We start from the raw sequence: 14814 nt of genomic DNA, 5'->3' as shown, positions 1-14814 counted from the left end.
AGTCTGTGCCTGTTTGTTTTCTCTGCTATTCCCAGTGTCTGAACAACTGAAGACTGGTTCGCTGTGCTCCTACTGTGTACACGCAGCAGGTACGGACGCATCCATAAGCATATGTGCATGCTGGCCTCCAACTCTGGGGCGGAAAAGAATTGGCTGGAAGAAGAGAGTAGGGGCCCTTGTGGGGCAGCAGGGTGACGGTGGGTTGGCAGGAGAGTGGGGAAGGAAAAAGGGCAGCCGACTGCCCTGGAAATAGTGTGGGACTGTGGGCACCTCGGGGACCCAAAGGGAGGAGACACACCGAAGCTCCCACGCGTGGCCGTCCTCGCAGACCGGGCTCCCCGCCCACTGCCACACGAGGATGCCCGCCTCGCACTGCGTGGACTGGAAGCACGGGGCCTCCCAGAGGTGCGTCAGCAGCAAATCTCAGCTGCCCACCACCCTCACCTGCACCCACCAGGCCAGCCCCGGATGGCAGAGACCCGCGCCAGGGCCAGAGACCCGGAGGGAAGCAAGGATTAGGTGGAGAAGGTGTAGAGGGGCACCGTGGCTGCCGACATCCGGGAAGCACACTGGACACCGGGAATCCCGCGGCACTGGTCGTTTATTGCAGGAGAAGCGGAGAAGTGGACATGACCCGGGGGGCGCCCCTGGCTGCAGAGGCCCAGGAAAGACGGGGGCAGAGGGGGTCACGCCTGGGGGTGTGTTCTCTCTGCCCCGGGGGGCCACGGAGGAGGTGATTGGCTTTCCCAGGTCGAGCGGGCGCCGCCACGGACCACGGGGCGGGGGATGGCGCGGGCAGGGTGGGGGCCCGGACGGGCTGGAGTGGGGGCGCAGCTGGGCTCTGCGGCTTTGCACGCACAGGGCCGCTGCGGCCTGCCCCGCGCTTCACCTCGAGGCCTTCCTGGCTGCGCAGCTGCCGCCTGAGCCCTTGGGCCCGGGATCCTTGAACTCGCTGCCGCAGCCGCCTTTGGTCTTGACGTCCACGGCCGCAGGTTTGAAGCTGAAACTGCTCGAGGCGCCAAAGCAGAGCGCTGAACCATCCAGGCCTCTGCTTGCTGACAAGCCGGCGCCTCCTGCCCCCGCGCCAGTGTTGCTGATGACAGCTGCGACGGCGGGAGAAGACAGGACGGGGCTGCGGGCCTCCGGGGGCATCGGGGCCCCTCCCTCGATCGCCCCCTCCCCGTGGGGACCGATTCCCTCCGGTGGGTACTTGCGGTGTGCTAAGAGGCTGCGGGCAGCACCCGGCCTTTCTCAGGTACTTGGCCACATGCACCTGATCCCTTGCCTGAGTCTGCGTCCCTCCACCTGCGTCAGGCTTTGAGCCTCCGCAAGCTCTCGGTGAACTTCCCCCGTGGGACAAAGGTCCTTGAGGGAGGCCCGGGCACTGCCCCCACGGAAGGCGCTTGGGCCTAGCCCTGCCTCTCCTGGGGCAGCGCCCCCCCCCCCCCGCCCCTTCTCTAGCTTTTCCATCTGCTTCCACCGTCAGGGCCTCAGGCCCCCCCACCCCACCGCACCCCAGGCCCCCTCACTGCAAGCGACCGCCTTTGTTTTGGCCCTGCCCCAAGAGAAACACAGCACGGCCAGTAAGCCTCATTCCTACAAGAGGCTTCTGGACCACACACCGTGGGGTTTCCTTCCACCTTCCTGTAGGCTGTGCTTTTGTATTTCACCATATTATTTTTCTCCATCACCGCTTCTCCCTGGGAACTAAAGCCGGCTCCCTCCCGGTGCCCCTGAGTCTCCCCTGAACCCTCTCTGGTGTCATGGCCTCGGAGGCTCAGACCGAGCACAGACCCAGGCCCTGCAGGTACTTACAGATGCTCACGGAGCTGGGATGTTCACCAGACATCCTGGGGAGAGAGAGGAGGAACAGGTAAGCCCCCATGAAGCAACGTCGCAGACGTGTGCCCCTGAGGACGTGCCCTGGGCACCGCACCCCAGCCTCCCCTCCTCCCACACCCCTGCTGGGAAGGCTCGCTTCTCCATCCACCCGAGTGGCCCTGGGTCATCTGCTGGGTGGGGTCCTCGTGTCCCTGCCGGCCTCTGCTATGCCAGTGGTCTCACGCAATTAAGAGGAACGAGCTCACCGGCTGGCCGGGCCCCAGGCTTTGCCAGAATGAGCTCCACTGGGCCGACTGGTCTCCTGGAAACCACCTTGCCCCTCCCCGCCAACACCATCAAGCACGCAACTCCCAGGGCCAGGGAGGCTCTGTTTTCCAGAAGCTGCTGAGGTTAATCTTTCCTCTCCCACCTCCTCCGTGGGATTTACACAACTCAGTCCTTCCTGCCGTCTAACTTTGGTCTTTGCTGTTGCACCGTATCAAACCTATCCCCTCTAAGGCTTTACCCAGTAGGACCTGACAGGACCAGACCGTTTGCCTTCAGTCTTCCTGCTAAAGCACAGAGAGACAGAGAGAACGGCTCCAGATAGAGGAGACCTGCCCCCCCACCCCCGCCGCGCCCCCCACCTGCACTCCTCGCCCTCCAGCAGCTTGCGGTAGGTGGCGATCTCCATGTCCAGGGCCAGCTTCGTGCTCAGGAGCTCCTGGTACTCGCGCAGGAGCCGGGCCAGCTCCTCCTTGGCCTGGTGCAGGGCGGCCTCCAGCTCGTCCAGCTTGGCCCGGGCGTCCTTCAGGGCACAGTCGCCCCGCTGCTCGGCGTCGGCGATGGCCGTCTCCAGGTTGGCGCACTGAGGGGCAAATGCACATTGAGTCCGAACGCAGTTCCGAGATCCTGCTCAGGTGACCTCCTCTTATTTGGTCCTGACTGAGAGTAGATACTTTGAGGTCCTCCTACTTTCTCCACCTTTGGACATCCCTAGAGGTGAACCCGTCCTTCTCCTCACTCCAGGCACAGTTCCCCTCCAGTCATGTACTGGTTGGTGCATGACGGTGGTGGCCTTCCCCGCCTTGGGAGGGACGAGGAGGGCACCGAGAAGGTGAGCCTCCTGGGCACGTGGCCCCGGTCCTCTCCCTCCTGGTCGGCAAAGCTGGCTGCAAGATTCTAATGCCACCCCCCCACCCCCCAACCCGCCGCAGTTTTGGGGCAACTGGCTTAATCCTGTCCCACAGTGTAGAGGTCGTCTTGGGAAATCCTTAAATCATAAACAAAACAAAAAAAAGAGAGAGAGATAGAGATGGAGGGGGAACCAATAAAGCTCCTATTAATAAAATTTCTGTCCAGTAAACCTGCCGGGCCGAGTGTGGCCTCCAAAGTTCCACAGAGGATCATGCTACGGGGCAAGGCCCTCAAGAGGTACTTTTGTTCACAGCAGGTCTCACCAGCTCGGAGACACCTGCGGTCAGGTGGGAAGGCCACGTGCAGTACAAAGCCACCTCTGTGCTGCGCCCACGGGAAAGCTGCCGGGGGTTCTTGAGTCTTGTACTCGTGGGTGTGCTTTCCCATCACCTGGCCCAGGTGCTAGTGGGATCTGAATATCTGGCTTCTCCTTTCCATTGTGTCCCCTTCCCCTGGAGTCAAATCTGCTTCACCCCCCAAGGAGAGCAGCTGATCCTGAGACCAGAGAGAATTCTAGGCTGCTGTTAGCCGATGCCACCGCCTCTGCCGGGCAGGCCCCCAGTCATGCAAACACCCATAGTGTTCTGGAGGAGTGGCTCACAGGTCAGCAGAGACGCCTAGGACCCAGCTGCCCGGCCTCTGCAGACCATGTCCTGTCCTCACGACAGTGGAGGTCGAATCGTTCGGGGGTGGAAATACACTCCGTGACCTGAGATCTATCAAACTGTCGTCTGCTCCTTTTCAGGGACTGAGGTCCTGCAGGGTGAGCTGGGGAGACTCCTGGGTCTTGTGAATGCGGCATGAGGGGAGAAGGCATGAAATCTGGGTGTCCCCGGATTAAACAATTATCACATGGATCCTGGGGTCATCAAATGCCAAAGGGTCTGCAGGTGAAACCATGGGCTTTTGGATGGAAAGGCCAGAAGGCAGGAGAGCATCGTGGCCGACAGGCCCCAAGGGGAGCTGTGATGGGGACCAAGCACCGAGAGTGGCCCCGCACACGCTGGCTCCCCAGGAAGGACACCTTCCCTGACCTCCCTGGTGGCATCGTAATCACGAAGTCACTTTCGAGTAATAAACTCATCCAACGGTGAACACGTGGCATTCTATCAGATAAAATATCATAATCAGGTCCTGAGGGCAGCCTCAAACACCTTGTGGTTTTCTTTCATTTATGCAGAACTTGATTAAATAAAAACTCCATGACTGCTTATTGGATGTGGCCTTTTCTCTTTCTACTGTCAGAAGCCTGGTGCCCGGAGGAGAGGATATGTGTGTGTGTGTGTGTGTGTGTGTGTGCGCGTGCAGGGCTGTAGGGCCAGAAGGCCACTGGACTTGCTGAGGAAGCGCAGAGCCTTCGTGCCAGGCTCCACAAACTCTGGGAAACTCACCAGTTTTCCTGCTTCAGAAACATGAGTTTGGCCCAAATAACGCACCCAGGGTCACAGGGTCACTCGGTGCCAGGCCACCGCACACAGCACAGCCACAGGGGAGGGCAAACACGGAGCGGAGCCCTGGGCCAAGCCTGGGTGGGAGGCTCTCTCTCCTCCACTCTCCTTCCTCCCACACGGATTCAGGAAGGGAACCTCCGAACAGCAGCTTCTACCCACTGCATCGAGTCTCAACTCCACAGCCCGGCTTCGACGGCGCCCATACTCAGCCCGTCCTACTGGGGGGTGTCCTACTGACCGCCACCCCGCCCATCACGGAGCTTCTGCTCCCTGCACACACGCCACACAGTGTCCTCCTGGGACCCCCTTCCCCTCTCCTTCCTGCCCACCCCATCCCACCTCCTGCAGGGACCCCCACTGGGGTCTTCATTCCGCTCTGGCCATCGGGGACTCCAATGGCCCTCAGGGGACATGCTGCACAGTGGGTGGGGTACTTCATCCTTCTTTGTGGGTTCAGGCCATTCTCTCCTCACGGATTATCAATGCGCTAAGGATGGACCATGTCCCGTCCTTGTTCCGTATTTAGCCTCATACCTTTGGTGCTCAGTAAACCCTGCTAGCCGACTCATTTCATGGAACCCACCTGCTTCTTCACGTTCCCTATCTCGGAGCGGATCCTCTGGATTAGGCGGTTGAGCTCTGAGATCTCGGCCTTGGTGAGTTTGAGGTCATCCCCGTGCCGGCCCGCTGTGACCTGCAGCTCTTGGATCTGTGGTTGGGGGACGAGAGAAGAGGAGCATAGATCAGTTGGGAATTCATTCACCTCTTACGGGTGTCAAACATGGGGCGGGGGAGGGGGCCATCTGCCCTTCTTGCTGCCTGAGCAGCAAAGACACAGGGAGGAGAGAGGGAGGGGAGGGAGGATGCGCACTGCCCTTTCCTTCTGGACGGGAAAGCCCTGACCCAGTTCAGAAAGACCCTCAGGCCCACAAATGTGAAAGCCTTGATGGAGTTCGAATTTCCTGTCCTCATTTTGACAGAGTGGGAAACACGAAGAAAAGCCAAGATCGATGCATTGATTATCCACGGAAACAGTGTCCGCGTCTTCCCAGGGTTGTGGCTAGCATGGCCTCTGCTATCAGCACGGGCAACCGCGGGGCGAGGGCTAAGCCCATATATGCCCCCAACACATGCCAAGACTGTGGTTGACCTCCCTGGACCAGAAGGAGGCATTTCCACAAGGCCCAACTCCAAGACAAAGGAGGTCTTAACCCAGCCCGACACACGCACAAGCACACGCACGCACGCACGAGGAGAGAATGGCAGGGGCAGCCACTGGGCCTCGGCACACCCGGCACACGGCCCACCTTGGTCTGGTACAGCGCCTCGGCCTCGGCCTTGCTCTTCAGGGCGATCTCCTCATACTGGGCGCGGACCTCGTCGATGATGCTGTCCAGGTCCAGGTCCCGGTTGTTGTCCATGGACAGGATGACGGACATATCGCTGATGTGGGACTGGATCTGAGCGATCTCCTGGAGGACAGTTAGGGACGTGGAGCCAGTCAGGGATCTCTGCGAGGGGAGCACGTCTTCCCTCCCTGGCAGACGCCCCACAGCCCTTCCTGGGTGTTTGAATTCCGCCTTCAGCAAAGCCTAGGTGCGCCTGTCATGCCGGGGGGCAGTGATGGCACTGGGCTGGGACTGTCCTCTCCGTCATGCACCAGGACTGCTCCCACCCCTGCCACGCTCGCAGCAGCTGCCACCCTGCAGCCGGAGAGTCAAGCCTGAGCTCCCAGGGCAGCACGCAGAGCCCTCCGGGAGCTGCCAACAACCTTTCCTTCTGCAGCCCCCACACGTGACACGGCTAAGGCCACTCGTCCTGCTGCCTCAGGAGGAGATCTACTAAGATCTTCCTCTTCCTTCCCCAGGGACCTTCCCTGGCAGCCCAAGCACAACTCACGACACCCCTCTCTGCTCTCCCAGGGCTCATCCATAGGTCGTTTCCCTGCCCGACATGGCCTCCTGGGGGACAGAAACCATTCCCCCTCTATCAGGGCCTCCTCAAAGCCCACCTTATTCGCTCAGCAAACGTCAGCTGCACTGAGCTGCCAACCTTTGGTCTGTATGTCCACGCAGGCCGAGGGCCAGAAGCCTCTCGCGAGAGGAGCAGACCACACAGGAGAGCTCAGTGAAATCCTTACCCCTTCGTAGAGGCACTTGAAGAACTTGATCTCATCTGTCAGGGAGTCCACCTTGGCCTGGAGCTCCACCTTGTTCATGTAGGCGGCGTCCACGTCCTGGGGGACATGGAGAAGAGCCCGCTGCCTTCTCCCGCCTGCCCGCCCACCCTGCCACAAGGAGCCTCGGGTTCCCTACTCTCCCCACTGCCCCCGCCCCGTGCCTCACAGGGGTGGCAGGTTGCTGACACCTGCTGACACCGTAACCTGCTGGCAGGTTGCAAACCACGCGCTGTGCAGGGCAGTGGCCACACCAGCAGTGTGGTGAATGTCCGGGTTCTAAGCAGGCAGATTCTGGGAACGGCCTGCATCCCAGGCAAGGGGACTGAGACAGAAGAGCTAGGAAATTAGAGCCCAGTCAACCCTGCCCAAGGGACTGAGTGACCCACGGGATCCCCCTCCTCAGCCTACCGCCCTCACTGAGTCACGGACTCAGAGAGCCCCCTGCTCCCCGTCTTACCTTCTTGAGCACCACGAACTCATTCTCAGCAGCTGTGCGTCTGTTGATCTCCACCTCGTACCTATGTCGGCAAAAGAAAGGAGGTGGGATAATTATCCACTGGGATAATTCAGTTGTGCAAATGCTCACTGAGGAGTCAGTGCACCTCCGGGCCAAGAGCTGCATGGCGGTGGCCTACCAGCTGGGGTTCATGTGCCCCCGGGGCACGCACAAAAGGAGGCTTGCCAGGAACATGTTCAAAGGAATCCATGCGCAGCCCCTGGGTTCACACGTAACCTACCCTACAAGGCACCTGCCCGGGGTGCACCTGTGATGCGTCCTCCATCTCTCCTCCCTTTCACGACTACTCCTCCCTTGTGACAGCAGAAAGACACGTTAGTACGGTGCCAACCCCACGTTAGTACGTGCGTTAGCCCAGGGCGCACAACCTCCCAGGCACTAAACAAATGCTATCCCCACCTTCCAGTTTTATGTTCTACTCATTTTTTATAGCTATTTCTGTCCTGGGTGAAGCTAGGTCTTAGAAATAGGATGTTTGGGAAAGGGCTGGGACGTTCCTCATGCAGATACATTGTAGACTGGGGAGACGGGAGTACCGATCGCTTACAGATCTCACTGTTCTTCTACCCCTGACCATCGTCAAAGACTGTATTACAGGAAATTAAATAGAGCCCTGGGGAGAAATAATTAGTGCTGGCAGGTGGCTGCTTTCCATTTCCTTTAACGTGAGCTATGCTTTTCAGCTTCTTCCTCCTTCCTGAGGCATGCCACTGGCTGCCAAGGGGGAAAAAGCCTTGTCGGACGACGGGACGGGGTCGCGAAGTGGGTTATTTTAAAAATGCGACTGGAACATTTTCTGAGACTGTCGGATTTTGTTGGTTACACTTAGACCACACCGAAAACAGCTGATGATTTATCTCAGATTCCAGTATGTTATTTAAAAGATAACTGAACATATCTTTGTATTAAATTCTGTTGTGATAGGCTTGTTTCTGTTATAATTTATTATCACCTCCTATTATCTAAGAAACTATTCCATTTTTATTTCTCCTATCAACAAATAAGAGCATTTGCTAGCTGTAGACTAGTTTTTAGCCTACCTTTCTATTTCATAAAAGACGCAGAAGAAGCTTGGTCATGATAGCTATCAAATTATTGACATTCATTGGTCATGATTTTTCATTATTTACCTCTAGAGACCAAACACCAGAGCATACACAAACATATACATTTATAAAGAAAAACAACGCATTTTATAGTACTATTGGCCTTATAATAGTACTTTTAAATAGTACTTTATAAAAAAAAAGCATGATTTACAACATATATTATGATGCACAATTAAAAGTCAAGCTGTAACAAAGTGCATGTTGATTTTTTTTTGCCTTAGGACACAATTTATTAATTATCTCAAATCTACATCACGTTAATCTTGAATGCTTCCAAAAACCTATTGTACATGATGGCTTTCATTTACCGCTAGGTGGGTTTTATAAGAGCTCCCAATTCATTTCCTGATTCCATTTCATCCCACAGCAACCCTACCAAGTAGATTCCATCATTATTATCTCTCAATTTTATAAGTGAGGCAAAGACTTTTCCAAGATCACAGAGCTAGTTAATAGTAAGGCTAGGATCCCAATCACCTCAGAGAAGCAATGCCTTAGATTTGTCTAGCACTTTGGTTCTTTTAAGAGCCGTTAATACATTACGATCAGCATTACCCTCTCAACAGCTCCTTTGGTGGCAAGGCAGGGGTCTGTATCTGAATTTTATAAATATTAAAATTGAAGTCCACAGAGGGTCAAGAGGCTCACCCATGGTCAACTCAACTGAGTGATACTTCCAGAACACCTGGCCTTCCCACTTTGAAAAGCCCAGAGGAAGCATGGCCTTTGGAGGCCGCTGACCTGGACATCTGGGCTCTGCCTGGAAATCCCCTCTTTTTTTCCAGATTTCTGCTCAAATCCCCACTGGGCTGCAATTTCCACCTTAATTCCACTCAATCTCAATTCACACTGTATTCATTTCTACTTCTTGGAGGCTCTCTGAAAGTGATCTTTAAGCCTATCTCCACAATCTGGGTGCTTTCGGAGGTCAGAGACCATGCCATCTTCTCCCTCAGGACTCCATGGACTCAGGGCAAAGTTCCATTTGGGGATATTTCAGAATAGAGATGGACAGACGGATTGAACATGGAGCAAGAGAAATGGCTCAGCTCTGTCTCCATCCCCATGAATTGTGGAAGAAGTCCTCTTTCCCTAGAAATCCTGGCACCTGGAAGCAAACTTCCAAAAATATCAGATCACACTGGGCTGGGGTGTGTCACACTCTCCTCACTGGCCTAAACTTGGGAGAAATTATTTCTGGTTCCAAATAGATTTTCAATCATTCTCTTTAATGGTGGGATTCAGCAGCACAGATATGCCTCCACATGAAAGACGTTTTTAAAAATTCTATTTTCTTAGCTTTAGGATTTGTTCTGGGATTTTTTTAAATAATAAATTTATTTTTTTATTGGTGTTCAATTTACCAACATACAGAATAACACCCAATACTCATCCCGTCAAGTGCCCCCCTCAGTGCCCGTCACCCATTCACCCTCACCCCCCGCCCTCCTCCCCTTCCATCACCCCTAGTTCGTTTCCCAGAGTTCTGGGATTGAAGTGATGGCTCACGTCCTAGGTACTCCCATGGAAAACCTCACGCAGCAGGAGCTACAAAGCCATTTGGGTTGCCCATCTGGTTTTGAGACAACTCTCTTGGCCCCGTTTCTCCATTTCCAATGTTAAAAGTTGGGCACACCATTTCCAAGACAATTCAGGGCACCACTCTGGATAGATCTTTTCTCTTCCTAAGTCCCAACCCACCTGGATCTCCCTGCTTGCCCCATGGGAAAGGAAATAGCAAATGTTATCAGCAAAGGATCGAAGAAGGCAAAAATGGAGCTCCAAATCAACCTCATCTGTAATCAAGACCCTCCAGGGCCAGATTCTCTGCCTCTCCACTCACCTCTTCTTATAGTCCTCCACCAAATCCTGCATGCTCCTCAGTTCCGAGTCCAGCCGCACCCTGTCGCCCGTCTGTGTCTCCAGCTGCTTCCGCAGGTTGCTGATGTAGCCCTCATAAATAGGCTCCAGGTTCTTCCTGCAGTTGTTCAGATCCAGCTGCTGTAGCAGGTTCCACTTGGTCTCCAGCACCTGGTTCTGCTGCTCCAGGAACCGCACCTGGGACCCAAGGGTGGTCATAGCCCAGAATCCCCATGCCATTGCCTCTCAACAGTGGAGAGAAGGCCCCAGAAATCAGACACAGTCATCCTACGGTGGGAGGCAGGAAAGAGCGAGACTCATCAAAGAATGGACTCAGCCAGAGGGATGTGCCCATCTGGGTCTCTGAGGTAAGAAATAAGATTCAGTCTAAAAGAAATCAAGGAAGTTGGCTCAAGCAATGCTGTAACTGCCACCAGGAGTTACCAGGTGATGGAGGCAGCTCCTTTTGCCATAAATACTGGTGTTTTCAGAGTGAAGGGAGATGGGAAGAAAGGGAGAAACAGTGATGGGGGAACGGCACTGGAAAGTCACTCGGCTGGTTGACACATTCTCTCTTATGTGCAACCTAAATTGCTCTTGGTTGGTTGGGCTCCTTGGTTTTCATTTCAAAGTGGGTCATCACATCTTTACAAGGGTCCTTCATACTTGACTAAAGGTCTCACACGTTTGGACTCACGAGCTTCAAGTCTCTGCTATTCGCTAGCCTTCCTCGTCTTCCCTATCTCTAGCTTGAGGGAGAGAAGGGGACGTGAGGGGAAGAACAGACTCTGAACAGGAAAATGAGCCCTGTCCCCTGGGGTAGCAGCTCTGTTTCTTCCACTCCTGCCCCCTCCCCTCCAACCACCCCACTTCCTCCTCCCGGCACAGTGGGAGGGACACAGTCTGCTGCTGCGTGTTTCTTAGCCTCCCTCTGTGCTGGTTTCTTCATCTGCAAGGCAGATTGGGAGCAGACTCATGGGTCCCCATATACGAGAACTCCTCGGGACAGCAGCCGGCAGTCATGTCAGCTGCTGTCCGGATTATGTCCCCTGTGACTCATGGCCCAGCCCTCTGCCCCGGCTTGGAGACGGAGGCCTATTCCTTCCGTCCTCTCCATTCTTTGGGTCAGTGCCTCTGAGTCACCAGAGGCATCCTCCCTTTTAATTCCTGCCTGTCCTCCGCCCCACAGATGTACATTAAATGCACACATGGGAACTCGACAGGCCCTGCTTCTCAATCTTCTCCCCTCAGCTCCACCCTTCAATTTGCTGGTGCATCTTTCTCATCCCCTCTAGAGACCCTCCCTGGCTTATATCCCCATCCCACTTCCTACTTTTGAGGTCCCTCCCCTTCACCACCCATCATGTCCTGGGACACTCCCTGGCCGGTGTCCCTTTGGTGCTCGTCTCTTGGATACGTGTCCCCATCTCCTTGTGTGATACTGAGAGCTCTCAGAGGGCCAATCCGCATGTCTCCGGCCTCCGGCGCACCCCTTCCCATCCCAGGGTCTTATCCCCAAAGGAAAACTGAAGCTTCTGTTGATCATGGGGGTGGGGGAGGGGGGAGCACGGTTCCAAGCCCTTTGCAGACATCCCATTCATCCTCCCATCCTCATGTGGGGTGCGAGCCGCTGTTGGGTCCATTTACAGATGAGCAAAGGGCGGCTCAGAAGGGATAACTAGCTCCCCCGAGTTTCCTGGCAGCTGTCGGGGGCAGAGCGAGTACCCCTGTGCACACCAGTCCCCAGGGGCCAAACAGATGCGGGAGGACCCACCTTGTCGATGAAGGAGGCAAACTTGTTGTTCAGGGCCTTGATCTGCTCCCGCTCCTGGGCGCGCACCTTCTGGATCTCGGGGTCCAGCTCCACGTTGAGGGGGGCCAGGAGGCTCCTATTGACGGTGACCTGAGGGATGCCGCCGGGCGGGCACACAGACGGGCACACGGGCCCCAGCCCAGCGCTGCCGAACACGGTGCCCACGAAGCCACCCAGCCGGCCACCCCCCGAGCCCGAGCAGTGGCCCAGTGTGGACGCGCCCCTCCGGCCGGCCACGGGGGCCAGGGCCAGGCGCCGGCCGCCCCCCGGGCTCAGGAGGCTCCTGCTGCCAAAGGCGGCCGTGCCCTTGGCGCCGGCCCGGAGGGACACGGAGCTGGCGCTGCCCCTGCCCGCGAGGATGGCCGAGCAGCCGCTGAAGGCCGGGCGCTCACCCGCGGGCCGGAGGTGCAGCGGGCGGCTCATGCTGCGGGCGGGCGGGGCTGAGCGAGGCCGGGGTGCAGGCCGGGGTGCAGGCCCTGCTGGCCCACCTCGCTCCCCCAGTCCCTTAAATAGCCCGCTGCACGCAGCCTAATTTGTAGGTCGGGGCCACCTATTAGCTACGTGGGGCCTCTGGGGTTCTCCGTTGAGGAAATTACCACCCCTCCCCTGAGATTTCTGTCTCTCCCACCCAGAACTCCTCACGAATCCCCTATAAAATGGCCCTGAACCCTGCATTTGCTTTGCTCACCTCCTGCATTATAATAATTTGGCCACCTTATCTCCACTTGATGCCCTCCAATTACTGGGGTTATCACCACCAAGATTTGGGATGGGCGCTTCCAGTGGGTCTGCCTGGGGGTGGGGGCAGGCAATCCGCAGGGGTGCAGGGGTGTGGTCCCAGGGAGCAGATGCCCGGGTCAGTTCTGCTTCAGGAAGACATGAACAGGATGGAGCATATTCCAGAGAAACATCCTTAGCCTGTTAGTGGAGGCTTGTGGGGGCGGGGGCGGCTTCTGGATGAGGATGGCTCTGTCCTGAGTTCTGGAAGGAAGTCCCAGAGGGTAGAGACATCGTCTACGTGCAAGGAATTCTCAGTCTGTTGAGGAGTTAAGGCCAGTGAGAGCGGTGGTTGCAGGAGCTGGGGTACGGTTGGGGGAGGAGGGGATTGTTCCTTTGGGCTAAAAGGGTTCTCCAGAAAAACATTTCTGGAATAAAAGTGAGGGAAATGCGAACTGGGAAGAAGGAAGCCTAAGGAGATGGCACAGGGAATTTTGGGAAAACAGTCTTCCAAGAGGTTTGGGGTTTTTTTGTTTTTCTTTAGTTGCGGAAGAGGATGATCCATACCATCCAAAGAACCCCTGATCAGGACATCTGCTGCCCTGACATTTCTGATTCTGGATCAAAATATGACTGACTATTAAGAACAAGTTGAGAAGAGCTGAGGAAGTCACCTCCAGTCTGAAAAATTAAGAACTAGATCCGCAAACTTCATTCCAAAGAAGCTCAGGAGCATCTTTTGTGATCTAGCCCAATTTCCTTTTTCCAACTTAAATTGCCTTTAATTCTCCTCTTCTGTCAGAAAGAGCCCTTTCCCATACTGCTCTCCTGGTACCCGGGTGGTATTTCTCATCCGTCTGAGCACCGGGTGTGGGTCTCATTTCCACCATCAGATTAACAGGTACCTGGATTAACCCTTCCCTCCCTGCTCAGCCCTGGCCTCAGCACCAGGGACATTCGGGATGAGTGTGAAACAGACTGGTGCTTGGGACGAGGCTCATTGCTGTGCCCTCGGTTATACCCTGGGGACTGGGCTCCCCTTGTTGCCCTCGTGGGGTGACCAGATGGCACCGGGAGGTAATTGAGTGACACAGCCTCCACTGAACCAATCACAGAGCGTAATAACAGCTGAGGTGTTTACCCCACAGGGAACAAGGCTGTGGGGGCATCGGTGAGGGAGAGAGATGGCGCCAGCCACAGATGAACAGATAGAGTCTGGAGTGTCCTGGGTGGGAAGGGGGGTGGGCTCTCTATGCTGCTTTTGGGGAGACACTATAGCCCATTCCCTCTGGAGAGGAAGGGGCAATGTCAGTGAAGCTGGGTGACCAGCAGACCCCCCAAGAACCTCAAGGTTATGGTCCCCATCATTTCATGAGATTGCTTCCTATGCCCCATACATTTAACCAGGTTTTAATCCCCCACAAGCACCAGAGACAGTGCTTTATTAACTCTGATCATTGAGAATAGAAAAGTGGAAAAGCATTTAAATGGAAACAGGAGGGATCCCTGGGTGGCGCAGCGGTTTGGCGCCTGCCTTTGGCCCAGGGCGCGATCCTGGAGACCCGGGATCGAATCCCACGTCGGGCTCCCGGTGCATGGAGCCTGCTTCTCCCTCTGCCTGTGTCTCTGCCTCTCTCTCTCTCTCTATGTGTGTGACTATCATAAATAAATAAAAAAATTTAAAAAATAAATAAATGGAAACAGGAGAAACTTACATAGGGTTGGCTCTCAAAGGGAGCTTCTGAAATCTCCTTTTTTCTGGAAACTTCTTAAGAATTTGAGACACCGATGCCTTTGGAACCAAGCCACTTCTGCCTAGGGTCAGGGAACAGGCAGGATGACCTTTTTTTATCGTCCTGTGAGGGGTTGACTCGGATGAATCAGGAATTCCTGAACCCCCAGGCTGACCTTACAGATTATGGAGAGACAAAGGTGGCACATCCAGGTTTCAGAGGCATTGGATGTGTGAAGTGTGAGGATGTGGGCAGATCAAAAGGAGGCTGAAGCCTGGGAGGAGGGCTTCTCATGGCAACTGCCTCTGACAGCAACTTACTGTGTCATCTTGGGCTCCGGTGACTGCCTCTGCCATTAGTTCTGGGTGAAAGCAACCCCGGGATTGGCAGACTAAGCTACAAACATCACCCTTTGAA

At 55.6% G+C, this 14814-nt stretch overlaps 1 protein-coding gene across 1 annotated transcript; it reads right to left on the bottom strand.

Annotated features, from left to right (window-relative positions):
* Window positions 1-512: 512 nt before the first annotated feature.
* Window positions 513-12370, bottom strand: KRT72 (keratin 72). The gene is made up of 9 exons (XM_077871830.1): window positions 11909-12370; window positions 10118-10332; window positions 7106-7166; window positions 6610-6705; window positions 5777-5941; window positions 5053-5178; window positions 2469-2689; window positions 1816-1850; window positions 513-1103 (listed from the first exon to the last, which is right to left on the bottom strand). Exons 1-9 carry the CDS (start codon window positions 12368-12370, stop codon window positions 886-888), a joined length of 1599 nt encoding a protein of 532 aa, XP_077727956.1. The 3' UTR covers window positions 513-885.
* Between the last annotated feature and the right edge of the window lie 2444 nt (window positions 12371-14814).

The sequence above is a fragment of the Canis aureus genome, chromosome 25 (genome assembly GCF_053574225.1).
Source record: "Canis aureus isolate CA01 chromosome 25, VMU_Caureus_v.1.0, whole genome shotgun sequence".
In the NCBI taxonomy this organism is placed as follows: Eukaryota; Metazoa; Chordata; class Mammalia; order Carnivora; family Canidae; genus Canis; species Canis aureus.
Note: the sequence above shows the minus strand (reverse complement) of the source record. Positions and strands in the feature narration are given on the sequence as shown.